This window comes from Saccostrea echinata, unplaced genomic scaffold (assembly GCF_033153115.1).
Source record: "Saccostrea echinata isolate AGI-Se365-2 ecotype Australia unplaced genomic scaffold, CSIRO_AGI_Sech_v1 ptg000030l, whole genome shotgun sequence".
Lineage (NCBI taxonomy): Eukaryota > Metazoa > Mollusca > Bivalvia > Ostreida > Ostreidae > Saccostrea > Saccostrea echinata.
The window spans coordinates 4,314,507-4,337,973 of NW_026889779.1; the positions used below are offsets into that span (position 1 = coordinate 4,314,507).

At 32.7% G+C, this 23,467-nt stretch overlaps 1 protein-coding gene across 1 annotated transcript; it reads left to right on the plus strand.

Moving 5' to 3' along the window:
- Positions 1-701: 701 nt before the first annotated feature.
- Positions 702-18,811, plus strand: LOC133197124 (CD82 antigen-like). The gene is made up of 8 exons (XM_061332979.1): positions 702-974; positions 1,196-1,258; positions 5,501-5,716; positions 10,000-10,068; positions 10,276-10,395; positions 12,171-12,329; positions 12,679-12,762; positions 17,580-18,811. Exons 2-8 carry the CDS (start codon positions 1,196-1,198, stop codon positions 17,643-17,645), a joined length of 777 nt encoding a protein of 258 aa, XP_061188963.1. The 5' UTR covers positions 702-974; the 3' UTR covers positions 17,646-18,811.
- Positions 18,812-23,467: the final 4,656 nt, after the last annotated feature.

Below are 23,467 nucleotides of genomic sequence, written 5' to 3' on the forward strand. Positions count from 1 at the left end.
TTGGCAATATATGTACATAAATCATCTGGTACAAATATTTTTAACATTTCTATATTTATATCAGATATGATTTTGGTTAATTTCAGATGTGTACCCGCTGGAACCCTACAAACATACGTTTAGTATCTGTTAAAACGCTGTTGACTGTTTGTACAGTGACCTTGTCTTTTTTATAACATTGAAATATCTCTTTTACATATTTCACGAATTTTTATCATACTAAGTCATTGTCTTTAAAGGCCTACATTATAAATCAAATAATTACGTAACACGTTATCGTACCAGCATGCAATAAAGTCGTTTATAACCCAACTCGTATCTTTTTAAGTCCGTAATCGTTTATCAGTTTTCAATTCTTTTTCTCCTAAGTCTGCGTATGCGAACCTTTCTTGGGTGAAAGGTGGGGAGATTTAAAAGGATAGATTGTAAATATTTTTGAAATATATCTAAACAATAATTATATTCTCTTAAAGAAATGATAGTCTCTTAATGCTCTTTCTTTTATCATCAAAAATAATATTTATGAAAATACGTTCAATTTTTAACAACCAAACCTCCCAATATGAATAGTCAATATATCTTCATAATTTTAAGCGGCAGTAGGATTTTTTAATTAACATGAACACTAACATTATCACCTAAATCTGAAAGTTTCAATACATGTATGTGATGGGGGTGATTTTATCTTCTTTTTCAAAAGAGGAGGAAGCGTATTACTCAAAGTCCTCCAACGTTCTCCGAGATACCAACGTATTGGTCCGAGATAAATTCATAAAAATCGACAATTTTATCAGTGCAACCAAACACTGCGACAAATCGATGGCCAATCCAGGGTAGAAGCAAAATAAAGGGTCCAAATGTCAGTTTTTACGTTTCCATTTAATGGTAAATCTTATCTTATCAACGTTTGGATAGCCCGTATACGGTGAGCCATAGGAAGGAATAGGTTTATCATAGGAAAGTGTTGACTACAGGTCTGTTTCTGGAAATACGAATGAAGCTTTCCATTTGATTTATTTCTATGTAGTATATACACAAAGATTGTCAATTTAAGAAATGCTCGTTTATTTTTAAAAAAAAGGGTTCGGCGAAAAAAAGTTGATGTTTAAAACACAGTCAATTTGAGATTAGAATTTTCTGGTTATTTATTGATACTTCAAATTTTGTACTGAAGGATATTATTTGCATTTTGAAGATGGGGAGCACGGGAGCATGTTGTGCCAAACTTATCCTTGGTATACTGAATACTCTGTTTCTGGTGAGTATTTGTGTTACTAGAATTGCTCAAAAATAAATAAATAAATAAATAAATAATAAACCTCTGCGTTAAATGGATACAGTATATATAAGGAGACGCTAGACATATGCTGGATGCAATATTCAGTATTTGCGCAAAAAATACAGTTAAAACACTTACCAATTTTGTCATTTAAAAATAACTTAATGCAGTATACTAGTAAATAAATTACATAGGCATTTGATTTTAATTTGTTCCTCCGAGGAAATTGTTCTTCTCGTACACCAAAGTTTATCTCTATTATAAGTTCCTTAAGGTTTCTTGCACATTAAAAAAGACTATTGTTATTTTTGCGAAATTACCTCCTTTTCTCCCTGATGGTGGATGGGTCTAGATTTGTTGTTTTTTCTGCATAGAAACAAAAACAGAAAAATTAAATTAAAAAAAGATACCAAAGTCGAGAGAATGCTAGACGTAGTAATCCATTAGAGCAAATTTAACCTTAGAGTGGCTTTGGAAAAACTTTGATATTTTGAACATTAATCAATCGGTGTGATAAAAAGTTTTTGAACCAAATTCCTGTTTCTCAGAGTTTAAAGACTATATGGTCCTACTCAAATTCAACCTTAGAAATGTTGGTTTGCTTAAGATATAACGAGTGTTTTGTTTCGAAATTGCGATAGTTCGAAAAGGTAACAGTATTGTAGGAAGTGTAAAGGTTGTTTTATGGAAAGGACTTGAGTGTTTAAGGTATATTTTTAAGGAAAATATGGACGCTTAAGAGAAAGTATAAGTAATTAATGTTATTTTTTTAATTCAGGAAATCTTTTCGAACATTTTAGAATGTTTTTGTTAGAATTGGAACAGCCGAAAAATTGTTGGAACGACGTTAAATGCCTCGCCCTGTGCATCGAATGTTCCAATGAGGAACGCATATACTCAAATCCTTATTACATAATTGTTTTATGTTATCAAAAATATTTTTGCCGTGCATAAAGACATAGAGGTGAAAACATAGAAAAATAGATTTTCCCCTTTTATATCTGTCTAATGAAAAAAACAGAATTAAGTCTGATTATGAATCAAACATTATTAGATAGCAACAAGTATATGTCACACGAAAATCAATGAAAATATTATTTATATCAGAAGACAACACAGTACACCATTGACAAAGTTTCAAAAGATAAGTGCTCTAGATAGATACTTAATCCCATAAAGAGAAATGACTACAGTTGAGTTACAAAATTTAGAAATACGAGAGTTAAGCTTACACTAAACATTATACCCAAGATAATGAATCAGATTTAAAAAACTAGCATTTTAAAACAGAAAAATATCTCAAATGCACTTGTATTAGTTTTGCTTCACATTAAACTCCGTTGCAATGTTTTGTTATGTTTTCGTGTTTTTTTTTGTTTTTTTTGGGGGGGGGGGTAATTCTTAAAATATTTTTATCTATTTTTTTTTTTACCGAATACATGTAGTTATAGCATCGATTCAGTATCCCTGAAAAGTGTCAATTTAAAAATAAGGTTTTGATTTCTTGAAATTTCGATTGAAATTTTAAGATATCCGGTCTTTGGGATATTATAAATGCACCACAACAATGAAAAAATATAACAAAATGTGGTTTATCTCATAAATCATGTAAACAAAAAGAAATAGTGGGAGAAAAAAAAAACACGGACTTCGTGGATTAAAACACAAAATGTAGGATCAGGTGCCTAAGCATCCCCTGTCGACACTGGTCACACCTGCCATGGACGCTCTGTATTGATGAAGCAAATAAATATAAATGAAATTAAAATGTTATGTATGTTTAACTTATGTCCACCACTATGTACATGTAAGTAGAAGGACAAGAGCGTCGCTCAGTCTTGTTTCGGGCCCAGTAAACTTGAAGATAGAATAATGTATGTAGTAAGAATTCTGTGAAAAGAAACATTAACTTTTAACATATTCAGCTTCTATTCTCAGCTTCAGAATGTGGCATCTTTGAATGAAGAGGACTAAGTGTTACGAATTTCATTACATGAAGCCAGAGGGTCAAACCACATAACCTTCAAAATTACATCTCATATACTCCTGGACCTCTTTCAAGCAAATTGTTTGGCATGATTATATCGAAATATTATCTCCTTACAAATAATTAGAAGTTTATGTCCCCTGTCCTAAGAAACAATCAAGTCTTGAATCAGAATCTGCATATTGAGTTTAAAAGGTGTAGATGTCAAACATTCCATAATAAAATGTTATTCAAGACTCATCTGTGAAGTGCTACTATCTGTAAAAACGGGATCACGTAACACCGCCCATTAGTTGGTCTCAAACGGAAGCCGTACTCTAGAGAAAAGAGTGCAAAAATTGCTTGGGTCTAAAATGAAACACAAACTAAATCAAACAAAAGAAAGTAATCTGAAGATCTTTCTACACAAAGATAATGGTAAAGCATTTTGAAAATGTTAATCCTTATGTCTTCCCACAAATTTTTATCAAAATAGAAAATTTGGTGTCATAACACCAAATTTTCTATTTTGATAAAAATTTGTGGGAAGACACTTAGAAGATCATTACATGTATACAAATTACTCGTTAGCGTAATATTATACTGGTCTCAGTTCATTCCTAGGGAGTTTATATTAAAGATACACTAAGCCTTCGAAATTTTGTTATTTACTCCAAGACGTCATGCAAGCAAACTTCTTACATGGTAATAAACAAGAAAACATTGATGTAACCATCAATTGTCGCCCGGGAAATAAATAAAGTAAACAATGGAAATGAGTCTTGATCATCAAACCGCTTCGATATATGTGTGAAAAAGGCATGCGTCTAAATGATGGAGACGATAGTCGAGAATATTTTGAAAACTTATAGTCGGATGAAAATCGAACAAAAACGATACCCTTTTAAACCTTATCAATTCCTCAAGTAAATGTTGGGTGCATAAAATATAAATTGAAACCAGACACATGCATCACCTATTTTCAAAAATGTCTTTCACTTTAAGAATATAAAACACGAACTGTGTAAAGTACGTTTTTACGTTTATATGCGATAAGTAAAATTCGATGTTCTAAAAAAAAGGGACCTGTCGTTTTTTCGATAGTAAATGATGAGCAACTTTATATATTAAATATGAAAAACATATATATTTTTACAGATTCACTTTATGGAAGTAAATATATTGTGTATCTCGTAATTTATAAAGGGAAAGAACATTCTGATTAACAATCTTTTTAATGTTTATAAAACCTTTAATTCTGAATAACTTCTCCCACCTCAATCCCCATATACCAACACTTAAACTTATATGTATAGAGCAGCCCGGTCCTCCGGGCTGCAATAACAATTTATCATCTATCTACATTCTGTGAAAACTTAATTCATAGCAAACCAAGTGGCATTCTGGCTGTTATTCGAGCAAAGTGGGCATCAACTATATACATACTAGAAAGGACAAAAGAGAAATTAAAAACTATACTAAAACTGCAAAGTACATAGTATCTTTTAATTTTGATGGCGTCTTTATTTAGTAACAAAATTTATTTAAAAAATATGTATATAAGTTCTCCACAAAATCATTTCAGGTTTAAAAGTTTTTCAAGCTGTATTTTGTGTCCCTTTGGTCAGGTCAAAGGGTGAGGATATATTGGTTATATATTGAAAATATATTATACCTTTCAAAAAAATTTTCATCCTCGGTATGTACAAGACAAACTTCATTTAATATGAAAAGGTTTATTATCAAAGAATCCTGTACTAATTTGGAAATGGTTCATAGTTTCATTCATTCCCAGGTGTGGATGAGATCAATCTAATTAAAATTAGATGTTCCGAATCCGCTACCGCTTCTCAAACGTTTGAGAAGCGGTAGCGGATTCGGAACATCTAATTTTAATTAGATTGGGATGAGATGGTCATTGTGTGGGAAACTCATAATACGCATGTGATCGAGGAATTTGAGCCTCTTGCATAAAGATCGAATTTTGTAGGCAAATCCTTGAAGCTTCAAGAATGGTGAAAAAGAAGGAATCGTTCAATGTGAGAAATCAAAGTCACCCTGGAGAGGAGATATGCATAACCTGGCTATTCTGAAAAGAATTTCATCTAAAAAATAAATGAAGCACTTGATATTTGATAACAGACCAGTACTTAACAGCTGTCTTAACCTTACTTTTGCTTTAACCATATAGTATCTACAATACAATTTTCTCTTTCATAATCTATATTAAAAGCATTAAAAATTTTCTTTTTCAGCTTGTTGGACTTGCTCTTATTGCAGCAGGTGCCCTGGTGATAGCAGGAGCTGACTTCATTGCGTCTGTTCTGAAGGCTTTTAAGGACCTACCCGTCATATCTGACTATATCACTATAGCAGCATGGGTTCTGGTCGGGATCGGGATATTCCTGGTGGTTATGGGAATTTTGGGCGGATGTGGTGCTTGTTGCAGCATCAAGGTCTTTCTGATTATTGTGAGTGTGGATTGATATTGTTTCTTCGTTATCAAAAGCGAACAAAGAATTCAAGAAAGTTATTTTTTTATTTAAAACTTAATAAACACAATCTAGTTTTCAAAAAATATACTAGAACAATAGGGAAGGATTTGTATTTATACAGAGTAACCTATTTCTCTTCTCTTTCTAAAGGATATTTAAGAGTAACTGCATATATAGGTGTCTTTTCATAATCATAATTCTTTCTAATTCCTATATAGAACCCCTCCAAGCTATGGCATGCCAAATTCACAAAAATGATCAAAGTATAGTTTCACACTGCAGGGATGGGGTAATTGAAAAAAGTAATTGTAATTGACTGTAATTAATTACATCTTTTGAAGTAATTGGAAGTAATTTGTAATTGAACATTTTTTCAATTACTTGTAATTGTAATTTAATTAATTACACTGAAAAAATACCATGTAATTTCAATTACTTTTTCAATTACATTCAATTACTTAATATAATACACATTCATGATATATTCATGATATATCGTTACCACTACCTACCCGTTTTACTGGTTTTTATTTTATTGTTAAAACATATCCTCAATCCTTCAATTAAACAAAATCTTAGGTTAATGCTTACAAATAAATAAATAAATGATTGGCTTGATAATAATAAACTAGTTTCTTTCTAATCATTATGTAAATTTTGAATTTTTGATCTATGTTTATAAATATGAATTTTGAACCACCCTTCTTAGGTCTATTCAGCTATGCAACACACATTTGTTGTACATGTATTTCAATCTTTGTTGTTTTATCAATAATAAAGAAAAGGAAGGTGTGTGTCATTAATTAAGTTAGAGTTCTCTCTTGTTGGGAATTAAGAGATAATTGCCCTCCAGATCACAGCTTTAAATTGCAATCAAAACAAATGAACTCCTCTAAAGAGATATTCATTCCATGATTTAGAAGACAAAGCCAGTGGAGATAAACATTTCATTTTAAAATTCTCCGCTCGTTTTAGAAAAGAAATACTTTCAATTTGATAATTATTTTAAAATCTAAGCAGATTTTTATGAATGAATTTTCTATCTGTACAATTCTGATTTATGAAGTAAAATTGTTCAACATAAATAGCAATTTGAGGTGTTCAGGTTACCTTCAAAGGAAATATTTAATTTAAGGGGTTACAGTTGCGACTCATTTTACTCTATTAAAATACTCACTTTTAATCAAATATCATAAGCCATGCAATTTGTGTACATATAGGTTTTGTGTGGAGGAAACTGCATCAAACAGATCTCGGATAGTTCTTTAAGAGATTCTTATTGTATTGTAAATAAATGTTATAAATTAAACCACATTATGATACACAATGCCTATAGCATATTATTTCTTGTACTGTTTGTGCAGAGGCTGAGCTTATATACAAATAAATGATGTTCTGTATATTCATTGAAAAGGATTATAAAAATTTTCAAAAAATAAAAAATAAAAATGTAATTTGTAATTTAATTAATTACTTTTGCAAAGTAATTGTAATTTAATTAATTACATGTCTTAGAAAGCCTGTAATTTAATTGTAATTTAATTGAAGAAAAAGTCGAAGTAATTGTAATTTAATTAATTACTTTTTAAAGTAATTGACCCCATCCCTGTTTCACAGACAGTGGCGTATATTCCAAATAGGCAAAAAGGCTGCAGCCTACACATCATTTTGTCAGGGATAAAAATTTAGATGAAAAAATGGGAAAGGGGAGTTGATAATAAATATTAACCTATTAATATTATTTTGTTGCAAATGCCAAAAAAGCATTCTTAGAAATCCGCACTTTTATACCTGCCCCATGTAAATGTTTTCAGTTTTGCTTTTTTAAGCCGAAATTCAAGTGTTATATTAAGTCTTATCGGACAATTTCAGAACCATCGACAGCAATACGATTAGTGCAGGAAGTGAAATTGATATCTTGAAATATTTTTGGTTTAAGTAGGAAGTCAAACGTATTGATCGTATTTCGATTATTCAGAAAGGAAATTTCCATATTTTCTAAGCAGAGTCAAAAATAGTTAAAAGTTCTCAATTTTGTTAAGTGGTCTTCTTATCATGATGTTGCCTACCCACATTGCGCCTCAGATTAAATCTGTGACTTCACACTACTAGCCTACACGTATACGCCACTAACAGATGATAAACTAGGTTCATCAACTGTAAACTACAGTTAACGAATTGTAAATAATAGTTAACGACTGTAATTTATATTTACCAAATCTCTACATCATAGTTTACGCCTCAATCCATGTTTCGCAAGTGTTAATTATACTTTTAACCGTGAAAAAAGTTTTATGCATGTGCAAAATATGGTTTATTTGATAAAAACAGTTTGACGATTTGTAAACTATGGTTTGCAATTCTAAATATAGTGAACGAAAACATGGTTAATCTGATAAATATAGTTTCACGATTAGTGACTCGATATTATGAAGTCTTAACTATGGTTAATGATTGCTAGTTATACGAGGGTCGTTCAGTAAATAATGCGAAAGGTCATGTAGAAATTGGAAAAGCATGTAAAGCAGATTCTTAATACTTTCAATCTCTCAACGGATTCCCTGTTAACATTAACACATGTCTAAAGTCTTTGTACCCATGACCAGAAAACCTCAGCATACTCATCTTAAGGGATGCTCTAAAGACACTGATGAATAGCACTTTCCATCATATACCTGAAATTGTAAAATCTTCCTTTGATTGCGTTCATATGTTTTTGGAAGAAAAATATCTCACAATGACTGAGATCTACATGTAGCTAATATAGGGGATGCCCAAGCTCTGTAAACTTTAAAACTCTGTAAACTCTATGCTTATTTGCAGCAGCGTTTTCAAGTGCAGAAAAATACTCCGGGGACCGGTATTTGGGCTTGCTTTGCAGGAAATCTGCTTAACTTTCCTGGGTGAAATTTTAACATAAAAGTTGTCATTGATAGTCCTTCCTTTGGCTGTATGTACATGTTTTACTGGATCTCTTGAACAAAAAGGAAATTAAAACATATTTGGAGCCCTTGCTTGTCTTTGCAATAATAGGACGACAGCTTTCTCTTTGATTCCACATTTTATTCTTGATCTTCCTTTTCGGCTATAAAATGTACACCAATGTTTGTTTTGAACATATTTTATTGCGTGCATCAAAAGGATTGGAAACAAGTTCTTTACAACTTACAAAGTTCCTCTCCGTATATATAACAATTTGTCATGCAAAATAGAAGAAAAATAATATAATTAATACAAGAAAAATAATATAATTAATACACAAATGTTTCGTCATCCATCACTCAAGTTTATCAAATCTTCTTTTTTTTTTGTACAAATGTTTATTTTTAAAAAGACCATTGGCACATTTAACGTGTGTTTTATCTTAAACATTTGTAAAGAAATAAGGCATCCATCTGATAGAATTATTGTTAGATTTATTTCACTTGTCACAACTCTATAAACTGTTATGACGATGAAATGTTTTGTGTTTTAGCCAACTTTGTCATGTTGCTCACAGCATCCATATTTTTGGTGCCTCTACAGATTTCGATCGACCACTTTGACTGCAATCTTTTAATTGTACTTTTTTCTCTTTTAAATTTCCGAATCCATCTGAAAACTATACAGCGTGAAAGACTAGTCTTTCCACATATCAAAATCATATATTCAATATGGGTTATTCAGCTATTTATGTAAAGAAGCAAAGTTTTCACACACGCCCTCATTTTCATCCTCTTGGCAGGGATCATTTTTAAACAGTTTTCATCTCAGTGTAGTGACCATGCTTACTTTAAAAGTGAATTCCTTTGCGACAACAATAGGAAAAAGCATGGGGTTTTCTGTGTTTAGGAGTTCTTTAATAGAACTTTTCAACTGTTTAAAAATAAAATTAAATACTTCTACATTTATTATGATAAACTGTATGAGGCATTACTTATTGAATGACCCTCGTAGTTTACAAGTTATAATTTATATTCATAAATTATCATAAACGTTTATTCAAAGTCGGATAAACTTTATTTAGCATTCGTAAACTATGGTGTACAACCGTTATATATAGTTTTACAGAGGAAAACGTTGGTTTAAAAATTGTAAACTTTAGTTTATACTTCGTAAATTGCAATTTTCAATTGATAACTCTAGTAATAATAATAATAATCAACTATAAAACTACATGTATGTTTAGCCCATTATTGTGAATTTGGCACACCCTACTAAGCAATTTTACATAAATCCTAGTATTATGCTGATGTAATTATCTAATTATTAATTAATAGTACGTCATCATCATGATCCTACTCCTCCTGATAGAAGTGACCTTTGTAGCTCTCTTGTTTTCTGACAAGGTAACACATACATGTATATGGATATTTTTTTTTAGCAAATATTGTGAAATACATGTAACAAACATTTACCAGAATAATGCATTGACAAACAATTTTTTAAAGAAAATCAGATATATGTACAAAACAAAGTGCACATACTCTATATATGTACATGAATTCTTTGTATTATTATACATGTATATAAAACATATCTTTATCATGTTTTAGCTGAAAGAATTGCTCTCGGATCCATTAACTAAGGAGTTCAAGAAGTATCAACCAATTATAAGTGGCAGTAATATAAACGCTGACGTAGAGAGCAGAGCCATGGATCTCCTATTTATAAGCGTGAGTAGATTTACAGCGTATTTTTATGACTGAAAGATAGAGAAGAGAAAGACACTTGTATACTTGTATAATTTCATTGTGGAAAACACAAATATGGTTTCCCTTAGTAATATCTTGTTTCTATTCCAATCAGGCTACCACGGCACAAAGGTTTGTTGAATACCGAAAAAAGGCAAGGTATTCACTAAAATAGATTTCTGAGTACCAGGGTATCTATTACAGAATAAGAAAGTTTTAACTTCATTAAAGATGTCAAATATCTTATAACATTCACTTTAGACGGTTTGTAGGAATTAATACCCCATTTATAACACCAAAAATCCATCTTTTCCAACAGCATTGATATTACTTGTTTGCTGCTCCTCGTAAAGATGCCGTAATGATTTTCGCATCCAAGTTTGAAAGTCTTGAATGTTGGAGAGGTCGCCTGATACATTAAAACAAGCGACTAATTTCATTTTCCGAAGGGGATGTACTTCGCCTGCACATGGCATTGTCAACAAATTTTTGTGCCGAAGTAGCCTGATTGGAATATCCGGTACTAAGGGAAACCATATTTGTGATTTATACAATGAAATAATGATAGCGGCTTCTTTGAAACAGCCATCAAATTTTTTTTAATATTTGAAGGCTGGAAAATATAAGGATGAAAAACTGACCATGACATTATAAAATCATCAACATGGTATTCTTCTAGATCAAAATTTCAAGAAACAAATTGATTCAGCTGTTTCGTAACCTTGAAGCAAAGCTATATCTGGCTTAAAAAACTGATTGAAAATTCTTTCAAAGATTTCTGATTTTAGCATCCATTCAGTTGAATTCTAGATAATGAATCGGCATAAACATTTTGAATACCTTGAATACATTGTGCAGAAATTACTCAATTTCTTTCAAAACACCAGTTCCATACTTCGACTTTTATTTTGTCCAATTGCTTAGATTGCATACCACCCGTTGCATTAATATATGAAATAACTTGGTTTTTTCAGTTTTGAAACAGGGATGTTTTGAACTAAACTTCTTGAAAAAAGATTCTAATGCAAAAATATTGCAAGAAGCTCCAAATAATTAATATGGAATTTTGCTTCTTCACATGTCCATCTACCTCCTGCCATTTTATTTTGAAATCTTGCACCCCATCCTTTTAATGGTGCATCTGTTTCAACAGGATTAGGTTCGATTAGTTCATTCCTATAGTGGTGCATTGGCCATGGATAGGGCCATGTAGTTCACGATCGAATCATCGCACCATCGAGGTCAATCGGATCACGCTCTTTCATTTCCGTTGCAGTTACGTAAAGGCCGAGTAGTTACGACTTCATCGAGGTTTGGGTCGATAGTACGATTACGGGATAATGCGATGACGATGAAGCGATGGTGCGATGACGATGATGCGATGGCGCGACTGCGATTACGATAATGTGATGGCACGATGAAGCGATAGCGCGATGACACGATGATGCGATATCGATGGTACGATGAAGCGATGTTTCGCTATCGCTCTATCTGCTATCGCACTGTCGCGTCATCAGCATCGCACCTTCACTTCATTCTCATCGCATTACCGCGCCATCGACCTTTTAGTCGATGATAGATTATGCGATAGTGAACTGCTGGCCCTAATCGTATTCCATACTTTTGTGTAGTTTTCACATATACTTGTACATGTACTTTTTTTGGTTCAGTATATATGACCGAACATGCAAATTCTACTTCAATATGATATTAATTTTCTCTAAACAGTTTACATATGTAATGTTTGTACTTTTCAGCTGAAATGCTGTGGATGGAATGGTTATAGTGATATGGCTCCAAAAAATGCAATTGGCTGTTGTAAAGGATTCACGGAGGAGATACTGCAGAAAAAAGATTTATCAGAATTAAACACCATACAAACAAGTTGTGCAAACCCCACCGGAAAATATTCTAAAGTATTTATTTTTTTAAATATTTTTTTTTAACCAATGATTATTGAATTTTTGATTTTACATATCAAATTAAATACTTCCATTATCCATCCACTATGTTTATCTAAAAAGAAAAGAAAAAAAAGTTTTTTCGTGACAATATAATATCTTAAGTAACACCAAATAATTAAATTTTGATGTGATGCCACTTGATTTGAATAAAACTACATTGGACAACACTGACGCCTGGGAATTTTCAAATAAAGATGCTTATCTGTTAATTCAGTAGTTTTCATGCGCAAATTTAAATGTTATTTATTATTTTTTTACGAAATTGTTGAAGTAAGTGTTTGTAGTCAAATTATATTCATAGGGCTGTTATAATGCCATATTGGATCTGATTGAAGACAACAAACCAATGGTCATCGGAGTGGGCGTGGCACTTTTTGTATTTCAGGTAAGGAGAGTTTGTCATAAGTGTATATATTTTTTGGGAAATGCAATTTGGTTAATTTGTACTTGATGAAAAGCTCGTTTACAACACTTTGATCGGTTAAATGGCTTTTGCAAAAACAATGAGAGGTATGGCGTTGATTTTAGAACCAGTTGGATGATCACAATACCACGAAGCGGGTCAATTTTCAACGGGATGAGGACTTAATTCCACACAATTGGTTTCAATATTCAACTTTAGAAAAGAAACCACCCCCACCCCCCCACCCCTCCCTCCGTTAATTTTTCAACCCAATTCAAAACCTTATATTAATTTTACAAATCGTTTATTTTGACTGATGGGGAACATTCCAAATTCTCAATTGCAAATGCTAGATCTCCACGTTGGATCTTCTCTTACCCCGTAACCAATGAACCTCTACTAAATAAGATGCCGACAACATATATATAATTGAATAAATTGCAAATTTTTAAAATCTTTTTAAAGCGATCCTTTTGAAAGTTGATCGAACAATCATGTCAGGAAATTTTATTTGCAAGGGGGAAGAATACCCCAGCTTGTTTTCGTGAATCTTTAAATCCTTATTGCGATATCATTCTGATAACAAATTAAACTTATATATATATATATATATAAATATAAATATATATATATATATATATATATATATATATATATATATATATATATATATATATATATATATATATATATATATATACACACACACACCAAGCTATCACTTTTTTCATAAATTGCCACAATCTTTGCTTTTGATAAACTTGAATTCATTTGATCCCAGGATGCAGTAAAACAATTTTGGTAGAAATTGGTCACATGATTCTAAATAAGAGTCGAAATCGTAAAAAGTAATTTATAGACATACCGAGAGCCAAAGGAACAGTTCAAGTTTAAAGGCCAGACAGAGGTTCCTCAATAATATATAATTTATCCCAAGATTTCGTGATTGACATATTGCTAATTTGACAAGTTTCCTAACAAAAAATCGAAATGCATTATCAGGCATTTGTGATAGATACCAGAGGATGGTATTTCCTAAATAATCTTATTAGATATTACTCGAATTTCTAATTTCACAGTTTCGGTGTTTATATTTTCTAAAGACTTTTTGAAAATAGTTTAGAAATCACAGGATAACAGTAATAATAATAATTTTTTGGTACCTTACAAAGAGATACAAAATCAGATATTTAAGGAATATCTCGTCTGTCCTTAATTAATTGAATCATTGACTTACATGAGCTAATTTTAATTTGGTAATGCAAGCAACTTGACTTAACTACATGTGAACAATTAAGGTCATCAGGTCATTTATATTTGTATGTATTATTAGTTATTACATAGGCGTATTCACAGGGGGGGGGGGGGGGGAGCGGGGGCACTAGCCCCCCCCCCTTTCAGATATGGGAGGGGGGGGGGGCAAGAGTATGTCTGTGCCCCCCACTTAATATATATATATATATATATATATATATATATATATATATATATATATATATATATATATATATATATATATATATATATATAGAATACTATAGAAAATATACGATATCATTGTCCCCCCCTCAATATATATATATATATATATATATATATATATATATATATATATATATATATATATATATATATATATATATATATATATATACATGTATATATATATATATATATATATATATATATATATATATATATATATATATATATATATATATATATATATATATATATAGAATACTATAGAAAACATAGCTACGATATCATTGTCCCCCCCCCCCTCAATAATAACGTTTGATGACCTTTTTTTTAGCTCACCTGAGCCGAAGGCTCAAGTGAGCTTTTCTGATCACATTTTGTCTGTAGTCCGTCTCTCCGTCCGTCTGTCTGTAAACTTTTCACATTTTCGACTTCTTCTCAAGAACCACTGGGCCAATTTCAACCAAACTTGCCACAAAGTATCCTTGGGTGAAGGGAATTCAAGTTTGTTCAAATGAAGGGCCACGCCCTCTTTCAAGGGGAGATAATAAAGAATTAGTGAAAAATTAATAGCATCTTTTAAAAATCTTCTTCTCAAGAACCACAAACCCAGGGAAGATGAAACTCATGTGGAAGCATTCTCAGGTAGTGTAAATTCAAGTTTGTTCAAATCATGACCCCCAGGGGTAGGGCGGGGCCACAATGGAGGATTAAAGTTTTACATAGAAATATATGGGAAAAACCTTTAAAAATCTTCTCCTCAAGAACAGCAAAGCCATGATGAGTCATATTTATATGGAAGCATCCTCAGGTAGTGTAAATTCAAGTTTGTTCAAATCATGACCCCCGGGGGTAGGGCGGGGCCACCATGGAGGATCAAAGTTTTACATAGAAATATATGGGAAAAACCTTTAAAAATCTTCTCCTCAAGAACAGCAAAGCCATGATGAGTCATATTTATATGGAAGCATCCTCAGGTAGTGTAAATTCAAGTTTGTTCAAATCATGACCCCCGGGGGTAGGGCGGGGCCACAATGGAGGATCAAAGTTTTACATAGAAATATATAGGAAAAACCTTTAAAAATCTTCTCCTCAAGAACAGCAAAGTCATGATGAGTCATATTTATATGGAAGCATCCTCAGGTAGTGTAAATTCAAGTTTGTTCAAATCATGACCCCCGGGGGTAGGGCAGGGCCACAATGGAGGATCAAAGTTTTACATAGAAATATACGGGAAAATTTTTTAAAAATCTTCTCCTCAAGAACAGCAAAGCCATGATGAGTCATACTTATATGGAAGCATCCTCAGGTAGTGTAGATTCAAGTTTGTTCAAATCATGACCCCTGGGGGTAGGGCGGGGCCCCAAAGGAGGATCAAAGTTTTACATAGAAATATATGGGAAAAACCTTTAAAAATCTTCTTCTCAAGAACAGCAAAGCCATGATTGGTCATATTTATATGGAAGCATCCTCAGGTAGTGTAGATTCAAGTTTGTTCAAATCATGACCCCCGGGGGTAGGGCAGGGCCACAATGGAGGATCAAAGTTTTACATAGAAATATATAGGAAAAATCTTTAAAAATCTTCTTCTCAATAACAGCAAAGCCCTTATTGATCATATTGATATGGAAGCATCCTCAGGTAGTGTAAATTCAAGTTTGTTCAAATCATGACCCTCGGGGGTAGGGCGGGGCCACAATGGAGGATCAAAGTTTTACATAGAAATATATGGGAAAAACCTTTAAAAATCTTCTCCTCAAGAACAGCAAAGCCATGATGAGTCATATTTATATGGAAGCATCCTCAGGTAGTGTAAATTCAAGTTTGTTCAAATCATGACCCCCGGGGGTAGGGCAGGGCCACAATGGAGGATCAAAGTTTTACATAGAAATATATAGGAAAAATCTTTAAAAATCTTCTTCTCAATAACAGCAAAGCCCTAATTGATCATATTGATATGGAAGCATCCTAAGGTAGTGTAGATTTAAGTATGTCCAAGTTTTACATAAGAACACATAGAAAAAATATTTCTTCTCAAGAACAGAAAAGCTATGTTTAGTCATATTGATATGGAAGCATCTTCAGGTAGTGTAGATTCAAGTTTGTTCAAATCATGACCCCTGGGGGTAGGGCGGGGCTGCAATGGAGGATCAAAGTTTTACATAGAAATATAAAGGAAAATATCTTCTTCTGAAGAACTGCAAACCATGATTAGTCATTTTGATATGGAAGCATCCTCAGGTAGTGTAGATTCAATTTTGTTCAAATGATGACCCCCAGGGGTAGGATGGGGCCCAATGGGGGATGGAAAGTTTTACATAAGAACATATAGAAAAAATATTTCTTCTCAAGAACAGAGAAGCTATGTTTAGTCATATTGATATGGAAGCATCCTCAGGTAGTGTAGATTCCAGTTTGTTCAAATGATGACCCCTGGGATAGGGAGGAGCCACAAGGGGGATCAAATTTTTACAAAGGAATATATCAGAAATTTTTTTAAAAATCTTCTCAAGTACAACAAAGCCATTTGTTATTTTGACATGGAAGCATCATCAGGTAGTTTAAAATTCAAGCCCCCCCCCCCCCCCCGGAATCTTTTCAATACTGAACTGATTTGTGCTTTTGCCTATCCACTGTGCTCAGGTGAGCGATGTGGCCCATGGGCCTCTTGTTTTTGCTTGTCAAGGAATTTCAAAGTGAAATTGCTTCCTACAGGCCTGTTAATTTCTTTATATTACACGTTTTAGAGGCCAAAAAAAATAATAGTCTTGTTTCCTGCTACCAGCCTGAAAAAAATAGGGTAGGTAGGTATGAAAATTATTTTATTTTATATTTTTATTTTATTTTTTTCCAACAGCATTTTTTGGATATGAACTAATACAAGATAAAAATTAAACATGTCACAGGTCAATATTGTCTTTTAAAGTTAAATTTCATGTCTTTTTATGCACAACTCAAGTGGTATTTTATGAAAGTCCATATTTAAAACAAGAATTTCATGAAATGCTTGTTTTGTGTTAACACAGAAACCAATTACAGTGACAGAACGATGAAATTCCAGAAATTCCCGATTTTTTTTCTTCCAAAACTTCAAAAAAACTTTAGGGTCGGGTGCAAAAAAATAGGGTAGGTCGGGTAGCAGGAAACAAGACTATTATTTTTTTGGCCAGATCTTTCTTGGATTTGAGCCCCCTACTTTTTTTAAGTTTGTGACTACGCCTCTGTATTATTATCGTTATTATTACATTTATTTATTTATTTATTTATTTATTTATTTATTTATTTATTTATTTATTTATTTATTTATTTATTTTTAGATTTTATGCATTCTGTTTGCAATTTGGATTGTGAAAGACAGTGCTAAGATTACCCCAGGGGACTAAACAGGGAACATTTTTACAAATGTTATTTTGAATGGAGTTGTTCTTTTTTATGTTTGAATAATCGAACATCTTTCTTGCTTATTTACTTGCTTTTAAGAGTCTCATTGTAATTACTCCTGTCTAAGCGACAGAAGTAAACTTTTCTTTTCGACAGTTAAAAGTAAATCGGTAAAATATTATATATGTACGTTTCATTTTATTCTCATATGAGTTTTGTTATTTTTCTACTCCTGTCCATGTTTTTATCCGTCCATTATACTATACATTTACCGATTAAACTTCCAGTCTGAAAAGATTGATTTTCCTTGATTCATTGCATGTGTAGATGTACATACAAATTGTCTGTAATAGACTGTGCTATTTTAAGGCATATGGAAACAATTGCCATAGCTACGAGGGGTGTTCAATATATAAGGTGACCAATCAGATTTCATAATCATAAAACACAGGGTTTAATTGATCTTTGGACTTTTTTCACGCATGATTTGGTTCATAATCTATTTATGGCCGTTTATCTGACCACGTTTCATCATCGAATACTACCTTGAGAAGCTGATATATAACCCCTGCTCGAGACACTGTATGAAAATATGACTGGTAAGTCATCTTCCAATAAGGCCGAAATTAGAGGCTACATTAAAACATGTGTCAGACTAGGTAAAGACTTAAAAGACATTTTCAAAGAATTATGTGATGTGTGTGGTAACGAGTGTATGTCACTGAGACAAGTTTACAGGTGGGTGAGCAAATTCAAAAACGGCCAAACAGATCTAAAGGATAAGCAACGTCCTGTACCACCTCGCACGGCTTCAACTGAAGCAATACTTGTAAAAATCACTAATGATGGTCGAGTAACCATTAAACAGATAGCAAATTTAGTAGGAATTTCGTCGGGGACAGTTTTTACAATTTTAAAGAAACACCTTGGGCTCCAAAAGGTTAGTGCACGATGGATATCTCATCTTTTAACAGAAAAACAAAAAGGATTCCGTGTTGAAATGTCTAAGAAATTACTTAAAATCTAAAAAAAAAAAGAAAAGAAAACTGCGATGCACGACGTTTTTCGGAACTAGTTACAGATGATGAAACATGGATACATTATTTTGAACCTCAGAGGAAAATTGATAGCAAGATGTGGTTGACTAAACGGCATAACACCCTGTTATCGCAAACGATGTCAAAGTATTAAGAAAGTATAGACGCATTTTTTTTTAATAGTGAAGGTCCTATAGTTCAGGTTGCTATTCCAAAAGGCCGATCAATCACCGGACACGTATATAAAAATCATGTCCTAAAAAAAGGTAAGAAACACTACGAAAGGAAGAGACCAAAGTCTGGAATTCGCAACATTCGACTTCTTCATGACAACACCCCAGCACATAAATCCCAGATGATGAGATCATTTTTGGAAAAAGAAAAGGTTCATGTTTTACCCCACCCTTCCTAATCACCAGATTTGTCTTCCTGTGACTTTTTTCCCCAAATTGAAAAAAAGCACTTGTCAGGAAGAAGATATGCTTCAAGGAGTGCTTTGGGTTCTGCCATTTATCAGTTCATGAATACCATACCCCAAAAACATTATAAGGAGAGTATTTTGAAGGGAACCATTAAAAAGATTAACAGAAATATTTTCTTGAGTTATTTTTTAACAGCAATGACATTATTTATTGAACATCCTTCGTACAATAAAAACCTATCCTTTATATCATTTTTCAGTAAGTTAGTTATACAACTAAGAATTAATCTCAAACACATCTCAATACATGTATTGAAAATGAACGGAAATATATTTTTAAGATGATTTTTTTCATTGAACATTTAGACATTTGGAAACCATGATTTACTTTCATCTTTTTATCATTCCCTACACGGAAATGTATGCAAATTGTCCATACTTAATTTTCTTTTCTGTTGAAATAATTTGATTTTTGGACAAATTATTAGATTTTTCTAATTTATTTTTTTTTTAATTTATAAAACTCTTGCGCCAGGTCATTTGTATTGGAAAATGTGTTTAATATGCTTTGAAATAAAATATAAATCTGGATGCTTTACTCGACTTTTTTTTTCTTATTCAGACAAATAATACAAAGGTAAAATTACAACGTGTCCTTAGTCTTAACTTCACGCTTCAGACGTATGTTTACCATAGAAACATACATGAAACATATGTTGTTCGTTTTCACAGGTACTTGTGGACAGGACCCTCCCCCCCCCCCCAAAAAAAAAAAAATTCAACCCCGATGTTTGTTGGATATTTTTTTCACGAATTATATTTATTACACTTATTCATCATGTGTACCATAGGATAAAATCGTGAAAACCCCAAACCACACAAAAATACCCCACTATACATTGTAAGAGATCTCTCTTATAAAAAATGTATAATGAGGCATTTTTTGTGTGGAACGGGGGGGGGGGGGGGTTCTGTTCACAAGTGCCTGTGGTTCGTTTTATATGGTAAACAGTTCTCTGGTCGTCCATCCCAATTTTTTTTAGACCAGCGAGCTACAGATCTGCAGCTACCCCTCTGATTGCATAAAACAACATACGAGCTATACAACATGAATATAGTTACATATTTTAAAATATCATGGTTTTGATATGATTATTTTTTGTCTCACTTATAAAAATCTTGTTTCTCATAGAACCAATCGCTGGAATGGAATCAATCATTTTGTTATTACCCATGACCTAAATATGAAAAAGGTAAAATAACGAACAGAGATCAATCTCTTAAATCCTGTAAACAATGCCAATCGCAGGGCAAAAACGGACCCTAAGAAACATCAGAGTGGGATCAGGTGCCTAGGAGGAGTAAGCATCCCTACCAGTCGAACACACCCACCGTGAGCCTTTCTTATTAATCAAATAAACTGAGTAAGCTTTTGTCAAAATTAGTTTAAGAAAAAATGACCTACATGAAGCAATTGGTATGAAACATATCAGTCAAAAATAGGATCCATTAAGTTGTATTTGCAATTGCATGTAATGTCATTAAATTGACCATAGAATGTGCGAAAGGCTGACTTGAAACGAGATTAGTAAGAGCTTTGTAACATCAACTCATTTGTCAGCCTGCCTCATTTTAAAGATTGATCGTATACTCAGAGTGGTAAATATGTCCTTTTCCACTAATACTTAATTCCATTTTTCGATTTCTTCCCCAGGACCGATTCTATTTCAACTAATCTAACAGAAGGCATCTTTGGATACAGTAATTTGTTTTTTTCTCTCTCTTCTTCTTCTTATTTTCCCAAATGAACGGCAATGCTTCTCCCAAAAGAAATTGATTACTAAACGGTAAAAGTATATCAGATCTTTTAAGAATTATCTTTAAAAACAAGATGTGTTTGTGAAACACTGATGCCCCCGTATGGCAACTTATAGCAAAGGTTAAACTTTCTCAAAAGCAAATCTAATATGTTGGTACACAAAGTAAGGTCTTGTCTCGACGTATATACCTGTGAAATATGAAAGCCCTAGCAAACCATTGAATATAGAAAAGGTTAAAGTTTTTCAAAAGTAAGTCAAACATCAAGGTCAAGGTCAAATGGTCAAAATTAATGGTGCCTAAGGAAAGGCCTTCTCACAAGAAATATAAAGGTGAAATATGAAAACTGAAGCACCAATCGTTCGAAAGTTATGACCAAGGTTAAGTTTTTCAAAAGTGGGTCAAACTCCAAGGTCAAGTTCAATGGATTTCAATTGTTGGTATACAAAAGAAAGGTCTTGTCACAAGGATTAAATATGTGAAGTATGAAAACCTTAGCACCAACGGTTCAAAAGTTATGGCCAAGGTTATAGTTTTTCAAAAGTAGGTCAAACTCCAAGGTCAAGGTCAAAAGGTCAAAGTTGTTGGTATCCAAAGGAAGGTCTCGTCACAAGGATTACATATGTGAAGTATGAAAGCTGAAGCACCAATCGTTCAAAAGTTATGGCCAATGTTAAAGTTTTTTTCAAAAGTAGGTCAAACTCCAAGGTCAAGGTCAAAGGGTCAAAGTTGTTGGTATCCAAATGAAGGACTTGTCACAAGAATTACACATGTGAAGTATGAAATCCCTAGCATCAATTGTTCAAAAGTTAGGGCCAAGGTTAAAGTTGGATAAAATTTTGCAAAACTGGGTCAAACTCCAAGGTCAAGGTCAAAAATGATGGTACTCAATATGAAATATGAAAGCCATAGCTCTAACCAATCAAATGTTATGGGCAATGTTAAAGTTTTTGCGGACAAACAGACAGACGGACGGACAGGGCAAAAACTATATACCCCCGAATCTTCGATACGGGGGCATAAAAAGGGGTGGGATTTTCGACAATACCATATTTTGCTAATTTTTTATCTCAAATAATAATAATAATAAATTCACAGAAGTTTTATTTGAATAATGTCACATAATTAAGTTTGGTTTTCCATATCGTATTCTTATAATTAGTGAACTCTGTAATGAAATGTATGGAGGTAACGAACAGTATTCACGCTCAAAAGTCCATTAAACAATACAAATTGGAGCAGAGCAAACACAGACATCTAAAACATCAGAGGTGGGATCAGGTGCCATGGAGGAGTGAGCATCCCCTGCTGACTGGTCACACCCGCCCTGTGCTCCTTGTCATGAACGAGAAATAACGGGAAAAACTGTCGACAATTCAGTGTGTAAATAATGGCCTGACAATAAGTATGAAAAACACCAGTCAGCATTTGACTTAATGATAAATTGTATTTGCTGACAAGGTCATTGTATCGACCATAGAACTTACGAAATGACGACTTTAAACGAGACTGTTGATATTCTTGTTTCATCAACTTGTTTGTCAACAACTTACCTCGTTTTAGAAAATGTGCATACGTAGAGCATGCTATTGCGTATCGAATCAACTGAGAGATATAAACCCCGTATGCAGGTGATGAAGGTATATTGCTGCATAAGTAAGGGAAGTTGATGATTGTAAAGTTAAAGTCATCACGTTTATCATAAAGCTTGGTTGTTCGATTACCATTAAAGTCTTATTCTAGTAAAATATCCAAATATGAAACAGATGTGTCAGACTCTGTGGTATCTTTTATTTCAAGCTCACTGGGATCTATCGTATCGACATAAGAATGGAAATAACCATTGTTGATTGACAATACATCGTCGATACATGTATATCTAAATGTCGAGTTGAAGGCCACAGCAAGTGTTTTCTTCTTTTAACGTGTAAAATTTTGAACAAATTCTGCTTCATATGAATACAGAAATAGGTCTGCTAATAACATAATGAATGTTCGAAGTATGGCATCCTTGTGCACTTTTAATATCGAGCCTATTAGAAAATAACAGTGAAAACCTTTTAGTAATTAAGTGTTGTATGAAGTAATCCAACCAAACTTTACGTATTGATTATTCCTATGCCAAGAGAATTATACTTCAAAATGATTGTACTAAATGCAACACTTATTGTTATGTCATAATGAAACAAAATTTCAAATTGTAAATTCAACGTAATGAATTTAAAATTTATAACATTGCTATTCGTTATTATTTCAAGTGAAATATATTGTCTTTTAAACGTTCATATACATACCTGTTCCAAAAACCAATTATGTGTAAAGCCAACCGAAGAGAATAACTTTATTGTGTGTGTGTGTGTGAGGGTGTGTGTGTGTGTGTTTTCCGTTTCAAATCATGTGAAAGTCAAGGTCTGTCAGGTAAAAGTCATATATGGCGTATTTTTTGTTAAGTTCAAATAACCAAAATTAAAAAGATCTTTCTATTTGTTTGGTTTTTTTTTTTTTTACTTTATATAAAGATAGGACTTTACTGTAAATTACACAATTT